The sequence below is a fragment of the Gekko japonicus genome, unplaced genomic scaffold (assembly GCF_001447785.1).
Source record: "Gekko japonicus isolate JY-2015 unplaced genomic scaffold, Gekko_japonicus_V1.1 scaffold538, whole genome shotgun sequence".
Taxonomy (NCBI): Eukaryota; Metazoa; Chordata; class Lepidosauria; order Squamata; family Gekkonidae; genus Gekko; species Gekko japonicus.
Genome location: NW_015168062.1, coordinates 559,733 through 569,258, shown reverse-complemented (window position 1 = coordinate 569,258; position 9,526 = coordinate 559,733). Strand labels below are relative to the sequence as shown.

The window sequence follows — 9,526 nt, the reverse complement described above, 5'->3', positions numbered from 1 at the left end:
TGTCAGTGTATCCAGTACATCAGGGTTAGCTTCATCTGAAAGGGGCATGGAGCCCACAATGTCAGCCTCTGAGGGCTTGAGGTCCATAGGAAGCTTTGCCTTCCGTCCATACATGACCTCAAATGGAGTACACTTGGTTGAGGCATGCACAGATTTGTGATACGCAAACAGAACACCAGGGATAAATTGGTCCCAGTTGTTGCCTTGGTCATTGACAAGCTTACTAAGAGATTGTTTGAGTGTTCGATTGTTATTGGGGAAGTATCTCTCTTAGTAGGAAAATACAGCAGCCCCAGAAAGCAGGCCTGGGGGGTTAATCTGGCCTGGGGGGGTTATTCTAGCCTAGGTCAGAGTAACCCCGGGTTTACTCTGGCCGGGGGGTGAATGGGGGGGTTATTCTAGCCGGGGGGGTGAATCTGGCCTGTTACAGCCGGCCAGATTAACCTGGGGTTACTCTGGCTGGGGGGTTAATCCGGCCTGTTACACCGGGAATGTTTAAAAGGAGCCTAGCTCCCCATCGTTTCTTGTTCTGGTTATGAATGCGTTTAAGTGCTTGTTTGTTACTTCAATAAAGCTGAATCACTTCTTTGCTGAAATCACTTTCCGATCCTTTGTTAGCGGCGATCTAACAGTTCAAGCACCAGAAAAAGATGTAGGACAGAGTGATAGTTAGTCCCAATGATCGACATGCTACAAATTTGTTGTAAAACATATCACATGTCCTTGCCTCTGTCACCGCAGTTTGCCCGCAGGCCTTGTATTCATTCGTTCATTCATTTTCATTTTCATTTATAGTCTGCCTTCCTCACTGGGACTCAAGGCAGATGAGAACTACGATAGAACTATTCAAAGGAAGTGCTTCTTCACGCAGAGTGTGATTAAAATGTGGAGTTTGCCGCCAGAGGATGTAGCGATGGGCACAGGAAGGTTGCCAGGTCTCACCTCTCTGCTGGTGGGGAGATCCTGGCCTTCCCACCCGGAAGTAACATCATCGCACTAGGCACGTTCTACAGGGGACGCTCTGGCATTCAGCTAAAAACTCTATGGTCCCCAGTGTTCCCTCTAAGCTGAGTTAGCGTGAGCTAGCTCACAGGTTTTTAGCCTCCGGCTCACACATTTTTGTCTTCGCTCAGAAAGGATAGCTCCAGAGCAAACTAATGTATGCAGTAGCCAAATTGCTCACTCACAACTTTAATGCCAGTAGCTCACAAAGTAGAATTTTTGCTTACAAGACTCCACAGCATAGAGGGAGCATTGATTGTCACCATAGAGTTTTTAGCTCAATGTCAGAGCATCCCCTGCACAACATGCCCGGTTTAATGACGTCACCTCCAGGTGACATCACCGCACCAGGCAAGTCGGGCGCAGCAGGGCTGTTCGAGGGTGGGGCTCCCCTGCCTGCCAGTTGGCTGGAGGCAGATTTTGGGCCCTGAAATTATGGGGAAAACCATCCACCTCGGGGGGTTGGCAACCCCAGGCCACAGGCATAGATGGCTTTAAAAGGGGATTAGACAGATTAATGGAGGGGAGATCTATCAGTGGCTACTAGCCCTAGTAACTAAAGGGAGCCTCCGCATTCAGTGGCAGTCATCCTCTGAATTCTACTGCCAAGAGGCAACATCAGGGGAAGGCCTCGGTCTCTATGCCCTGTTGTTGGCCGCTGTGTGAGACAGGATGCTGGACTACATGGGCCACTGGTCTGACCCAACAGGGCTCTTCTTATGTTCTTAAAATAACAAACCCCAAATCTCTCCTTCCTCCCCCCCCAAAAAAAAGATGCTTGCCATTCAAACCCCCTCAAAAACCCAGCAAACAGGCAGGCCCTGCGGCACCTCCTGAAAATCTCCAAGGAAGGGGCACCCCGACCTCTTCAGGGAGCCCATTCCACGGAGCCGGAGCCATGATGGATTTCAGAGAGTGCATTCAAGCAGGAGAACGGGGGGGGGGGGGAAGCAAACGCTGCTCTTGTGAAGCCAAACCCTCAGCCTCACTGTGAAGGCAGTGATATACATGCCACGGGCGAGGCAGCCAGTGCTGGAAGCCGAATGATAAAGGCAATCCCAAAATGATCAGGCAGTCAATCATAATAAATGTGCCAACGGCAAACGTGTCCCGCCTTCTCACCCGACAGCCACTGGCCTCCTTTCTGAACACTCAGGGATCAAAGGGGAACACTATCAGAAGCCAGCCATGTCAGTACTGATTAAGAATTTAACCAGTCTCTGTGAAAGGCTACTTTATTTTAAAATTCAGCTCTACTAAAAGTCGTAGTTGTTTTCTTTAAAAAAAGCTCTTTTATCCAATCAGCCATGTTGGCTGTTTGCGGCAGACTATAAACGTTGTGCGTGTTGAACTGCTGGGACTCTTCTCAGCCTGTTTAGAAGCGAGAGCCAGTCGCTGGAACCTTCTTTAGCCTGCAGGACTTTTGGAATCTGGAGAATTTGTTGGCTGCCACCACAAAATGGCTGCCATGGGGAACAGGGTCCAGTATAAAATGGCTTCTGGAAGGAAACAAAACAAGCCCTGTGGTTTCGGGAAGGGACAGTGTTTGGTTTGAGTTTTCAAAGAGAGGGTTAGCTCTCTGCAGGGCCACAGGGAGATTTTTTGTGAAGCTCATAGTCATAAAAGCTGTGTCTGCAGCCAAGCTGAGCCTGGAGGGTTGCCAGCCTCTAGGTGGGGCCTGGAGATCTCCCGCTATTGCAATTGATCTCCAGCTGACAGAGATCAGTTCCCCTGGAGAAAATGGCTACTTTGGAGGTTGGACTCTAGGTATTCCCCCACCCAGAGCTGGCACCCCTGGGCTGAGGGTATGTAATGCCATTCCAAGATAAGCTCAACACCTCCGTAGTCAGTCAGCTGGTAGGAATTGTCCTGAAACTCTCTGTTTTTTCCCCATCTTTCACAGTTTTGTGAGGTTTATGTAATGTATTGAAACGATTACATGAATCACCTCATAGGACTCCTATGTTAAGCTTCGAGCCAGACCAGGGCTCCTCTGAGCGACCTTCCTATTGGTCGCTTCGTAACAGCGACCAATCAGAACGATACCATTCCCTAGGCGGGAAAGACTCCCATTGGTCCTTAACTAAGCAATCTCATTGGTTGTTAATTGTAAATAGGCGTGGCTACATTAGCCCGGTTATGTTTAAAAGGAGCATAAGCTCCCACTGTTTCCTGTTCTGGTTTCTTACTGAGTTAGTGCTTGTTCGTTACTTCTAATAAAGCTGAATCACTTGCTGAATCACTCTACGAGTCCTTTGTTAGCGCGATCTAACAATTGGCGACGAGGGTGGGATGTTGGAGCAGGTAGGCAGCCCTGCGGACATCCACACTTCGGACTCAGAAGAAAGCGGGCAAAGCACAGCAGCCGATCCAGTGGAGGCGCCACCAGCTCCGGTGCCCAAGTCTCCCACGATGGCTGGAAGCCAGAAGTTCGAGTGCTTCGAACCCTCCTCAGAAGACTGGGACTCCTACCTGTCCAGGTTCGAGTTCCATCTGGAAACGCACGACATTACCGACGCGACCAAGAAACGGGCGTGCCTCCTGAGTTCCTGCGGGAAGGGAACCTTCAACATAGCCAGGTCGTTGGTGGCCCCCACGGATATAAAGACTGTCACCTACGCTGACATCACTGAGAAGCTTAAGGCTCACTATTCTCCACAACCGTCGGAGATCGCCTGCCGGCACGCTTTTTACAAGCGGAACCAGGCCGGAGGCGAGACCATCGCAGATTTCGTGGCGGCCCTTCGCAAAGCCGCACGACCATGTAATTTCCACAACGTGGAGGAAGCCCTCAGAGACCGTCTCGTCTGCGGTCTCAAAGATGAAAGGCTGCAACAGAGGCTGTTCGCCCGCACCACCCTGACCTGGGCAGTGGCCTACGAAGAGGCCGTGGCCGCGGAAGCAGCGGAGAAGTCCACGAAGGAGGTCCGCCAGCGGGTGGCAGAGCCCAGTATACACGCTCAACGAGACAGCGAGGGCGAAGACGCGGATGATGACGTCAACGCGGTTCGAGGCAAGCGGACCCCAGCGAAGACTACCAACGTCAAGCCTTGCTCCGGTTGTGGCGGGAAGCACCAGCGCGGCTCCTGTTGGGCTCGTGATGTCGACTGCAGAGCGTGTGGGCGGCGTGGTCATCTGGCCAGAGTCTGCAGATCAGCGAAGAAGGATCCCTCAACTAACAACCGGTCAGCGCAGAGGGGCACTCCAGTCAGCACCCAAGGCAAGACCCGTTCCTCAGCATCGGAAGCAAGCTGCCAGTTGACGGCGACCTTGTCGAGCGCATCGGCCGTAAATCGCACCAGCAGCCAGGGCAAGATCACCGTGACTCCACTCCTCGACGGCCGACCCTGTACAATGGAGGTGGACTCAGGATCGTCCGTGACGGTGATTTCTGCCGCGTCCTGGCGCCAGTTGTTCCCGAACCGAAGCCGGCGGCGGCTCCAGCCTGCGGGAACCAGAGTGTCCGACTTCCAGGGCAACCGAATTCCCTTGGCCGGACGGGACTCTGTTACTGTTGAGTATAAGGGGAAATGTGTTAAACTGTCATTCCTGATTGCAGAGGGAGACCGGGTTAACCTGCTAGGGTTAGATTGGTTTGAGCCATTGGGCATCGGTATTTCTGGGATTAACAGGATGTCTGAAAATAAATGGGGCATGCTGTACGACCTGTTCCCTGATGTATTTGCCGAAGGGTTGGGAAGGTACAAGGGCCCCCCGGTTGCGTTTGACTTAGATCCGTCAGTCAAACCTATTAGGTTGAAGTATCGGAAAGTACCTGTGTCTCTCAAACATAAGGTGGAAAAAGAGATTGACAAACTAGTTGAGCAAGGGGTTTTAGAGCCAGTACCATACAGCAAATGGGAGACCCCGATCGTAACCCCTGTCAAATCAGATGGGTCCATACGACTATGCGCCGATTACAAATGTACGATTAACAAGGCGCTGCAGCAACATTCGTACCCGGTCCCGGTAATAAGCCACATTTTGGCTTCCCTGGGGGGTGGCAAGATTTTCGCCAAATTTGACCTGGCCCAGGCATACCAGCAGTTGCCTGTCACCCCGGAGGCTGCCGAGGCCCAAACAATTGTAACCCACCAAGGGGCTTTTAAAGTGAACAGGCTGCAATTCGGGGTCAACGTAGCACCTGGGATTTTTCAGGGCCTCATGGAACGTCTACTAAGGGGGGTACCTGGCACAGTGCCCTATTTTGACGACGTGCTGATTGCGGGCGGGTCTGAACAGGAACTACTGGACCGGGTTAAAGAGGTCCTCAGGCGTTTTCAAAATGCCGGCCTCAGAGTTAAGCGCTCAAAATGCACGCTCGGGGTGGAAAGTGTGGACTTCCTGGGGTTTCGCATTGACGCAGAGGGAGTCCACCCCACGGATGAGAAGGTATCTGCAATCCAAAACGCCCCCAGGCCGGTGAGTAAGAAGGAGCTCCAATCCTTTTTAGGACTCCTGAATTTTTATCATGCGTTTTTACCGCATAAGGCATCAGTGGCGGCCCCTTTGCACGCGCTTTTGCACAAGGAGGCAAAATGGAAGTGGGGGCAGGCCGAGGAAAAGGCTTTTGTGGGAGTCAAGGAGCTGCTGACATCTAATGCCGTACTCACGCATTATGATGAACACAAGCTCCTGGTGTTAGCTGCTGACGCTTCACCGTTTGGAGTAGGCGCAGTTTTAAGCCATCTGATGCCTGATGGGAGCGAAGCGCCTATCGCTTTTTATTCTAGATCACTATCTGCGGCAGAGCGGAACTATGCCCAGATAGACAAGGAGGGTCTGGCGTTGGTAGCGGCTGTCAAAAAGTTCCATGATTTTATTTTTGGCAGACGATTTTTGCTGGTCACTGACCACAAGCCGCTACTGGGGATTTTTGCGCCCGATAAGCAATTGCCAAACATCATGTCCCCACGCATGCTTAGATGGGCGATATTTTTGCAGGCTTATGATTTTGACTTAGAGCACCGGCCTGGGAAAGCGATTGGGCATGCGGATGCCCTCAGCCGGTGCCCGGTGCCGGACATTGGCGCAGACCCTGCCCCCGCCTGTGAGGTCTTGGCAATTGAGGAGCTTCCTCGACCCCCGGTATCATCCAGGGACATTGCAGCACACACGGCCAAGGATAGCGTGCTGTCCCGAGTATTAAACTGGGTTTGGAGGGGGTGGCCGGTTGGAAGCGTTGAACCGGAGTTCGGCCCTTACAAAAGCCGTCAAAATGAACTATCCATTTCTAAGGGCTGTGTATTATGGGGGAACAGGGTGGTGGTTCCTGACAAACTCAGGACGAGAGTGTTAGAGTCGCTGCACGAGGGTCACCCCGGTATGGTACACACCAAAGCGTTGGCCAGAGGGTATGTCTGGTGGCCGGGGCTGGACAAAGAGATCGAAGAATGGGTACGAGGGTGTCCCAAATGCCAGCAAGTCAGACCCGATCCCCCACAAGCTACACCCCAAGGCTGGGAGTCATCTGGTAAACCCTGGGCCAGATTGCATATAGATTTTGCTGGCCCTCTCCAAGGGCAAATGTTCCTAATTGTGGTGGACGCTATGTCCAAATGGCTGGAGGTCGTGCATATGAAATCGACCACATCACTTGCTGTGATCCATGCGCTCCGCCGACTTTTTGCCACCCACGGGTTGCCTGACGTCATCGTCAGTGACAACGGGCCTCAATTTGTGTCTGAGGAATTTAGGCTCTTCCTCACGAGTAATGGCATACGCCAAATGACTTCGGCCCCTTTCCATCCGGCATCTAATGGCCAAGCCGAACGGATGGTCAGGACGGCCAAAGAGGCCCTGGGTAAAATGGACGAAGGGGACTGGAGCCAGAGGCTGGGCTCCTTTCTTTTGCTGCAGCACACCACCCCCTGTAGTGCTACAGGCCGTAGTCCGGCCGAATTGTTAATGGGGCGGAGACTCACGACCCGTTTGAACCGAATGCACCCAGACCTCACTGAAGAGCAATCCGAGCGTACCACGGCGCAACCGAAGGTGCGCATGTTTGAAAAAGGGGACAAGGTTTTCGCACGAAATTATGCAAACGGGCACTTATGGCTTCCTGGGGTTATATCCGACTCTGTGGGTACTCGAATGTATGTGGTGCAGTTAGCTGACGGTCGAATATGGCGGCGCCACATAGATCAGTTAAGGAGACGTTGGGCTAGGGACAGCGCTGACTCTCCGACGGCTGAATCCCCTGATGTTGAGTGGAGACCCCCAGAGCAGGCGGTGAGTACCGAAAGGCCCGGTACTGTCCCCGAGTCAGGGCAGAACCCTGTGTGCGGGGCTGAAATCCCAGTCGAGTCTGTGCCTGATCCAGGCTGTAGTGAACCCCACTCTGACCCACAACCTTGTATACCCATGGAGCCTGCACCGCTCCGCAGGTCCCAGCGTTCGCGGCAAATGCCGACTTATCTGAAGGACTATGAGTGTAATTAATGTGGGAATAACTGATGTACAAAAGTTTGATTGTCTGTAAATAATAAAGCTTTTGGGATGATGACTTAACTTAGGGGGGAGGAATTGTAATGTATTGAAACGATTACATGAATCACCTCATAGGACTCCTATGTTAAGCTTCGAGCCAGACCAGGGCTCCTCTGAGCGACCTTCCTATTGGTCGCTTCGTAACAGCGACCAATCAGAACGATACCATTCCCTAGGCGGGAAAGACTCCCATTGGTCCTTAACTAAGCAATCTCATTGGTTGTTAATTGTAAATAGGCGTGGCTACATTAGCCCGGTTATGTTTAAAAGGAGCATAAGCTCCCACTGTTTCCTGTTCTGGTTTCTTACTGAGTTAGTGCTTGTTCGTTACTTCTAATAAAGCTGAATCACTTGCTGAATCACTCTACGAGTCCTTTGTTAGCGCGATCTAACAGTTTAATTCCTCCAAGATTTTTTAAACCATGTTTATTTGCCCAAGTTCACACAACACCCCACCACCATGAAGATATTTTGATTCTCATGGAGAGAAAAAATGTCCTTCCCCTTTAACAGAGATTTACTGGGATATTATTTACCTCTGTAAAACAAAAAGCTTTCAGCCTCCCATTTCCATACATTAAACCTCCGATAAATGAGGAAGATATTCTTTTCCTCAGCTTGTTCACAATCACAACCCCAGTAGGGGGGTATCCTTATACTATATGATATTTAAACACATATAGTCTAGAAGACGAGGCCTTTCCATATCAAACAGGGACCTCTGGAGTATATGGTTATGTATTTTATTAAGCATAGTGTTTTATATCTATGATCTTTCCATGTTCCTACTACAATTGACCCAGTCTCGGCATGGCCCAATCAAAGATAAGTACTTTTAAGGCCGTAACCGTATTTGTCATTGATGTAGGAGTAAACCCCATTACACTTTGGAGGAAATTACTTCTGAGTAAAGTGGATAGGCTCACAATCCACATCAACAGGAGAGTTGAACGAATACCTAAAGCTCTCCAGTGACTCTTCAGAGTGAACGGGGGGGTGGGGGGGTGGAATCTGACCGAATTTAAGGACGGAAGCTACAAGACTTCTTTTTAAGGGCCAAAACTATGTTGGGTGAGGGGGAACTGTGATCTTCTTAACTTCTACACAGATACAACGTCTCCTTTGATCTCTAAATCTCCTGTTTCCAATCTGACTTATTAAAAATGCCAAGCCCCACACCCTTTCCTCTCATGATAAATGTGTCGTAGCCCTCCAGAAAGCCTAAAGAGCTTTCCCTTCAGGCCGCAGTATTTGATAAAGAAATGAATCTTGGCGATTAATAATTCCCTCGGCTGAGTTTTTTGTTTAATAACTGTTCTGTCAGTGATGGATCTAGAAGGGTCCGGGTGTGTTTATATGCATGTGTACACAGAGCAGGAGGAAGATGGCGGAAGAGGGAGAGAATGCGGGGACAAGGAGTAATTTGATTGTAGCTGGAAGCTTTGCCAGGCGAAGCCATACAAAGCAACTCTTTAGCAAGGACTGTTTGGGAGGGGGAAGTCTCCCCTCATGACAAATCGTTCCCTTCACTGCTTCCCACACACCCCCTACAAATATGCTATCTGATTAGGCACCAGCGAGCCAATCAGAATGTATGATTGGGGAAATATTTCCACCTTGACATTCAAGAGAACAATTCCTTACCAGAGGAAAATTACATTAAAAAAAAATAAATGGAAAAGCATCAATCAACTAGGAAAATATATGCAGCCTTTTGGTTCTCTGGAGGGAAAGTAATTTAAAAAAAAAAACTTAAGGAGGACTAAGGGCCCCTGGTTGACTTGGAATATTTTTTTTACTGCATTACTTAAAAATTAGCAATGTGACATGTATGTTTACGCTCCAGCATGTCTTGTCTATGTGCGGACTGGATTTTCCATAAGACAAAACCTTTGAGTATTTGCTTTCTCGATCAGATGCATCAGCAAATTCCTGCACATAGGTAACCTCCCCCGAGTGATTAAAAAGCACAAAGCTCCTTGTGAGCAAAGATGTGGCGAATTTCACTGCAAATATGCTCAGTGGTCAAGCTGTG

General features: G+C 50.2%; 1 protein-coding gene across 1 annotated transcript; it reads left to right on the top strand.

Moving 5' to 3' along the window:
- Positions 1-6,108: 6,108 nt before the first annotated feature.
- LOC107113241 (uncharacterized protein K02A2.6-like) lies at positions 6,109-6,960 on the top strand (the record flags this gene model as incomplete). Its single annotated transcript, XM_015414541.1, has 2 exons — positions 6,109-6,812; positions 6,915-6,960. Coding segments are annotated over 2 exons (750 nt in total), but the record flags the coding sequence as incomplete, so codon positions are not given.
- Between the last annotated feature and the right edge of the window lie 2,566 nt (positions 6,961-9,526).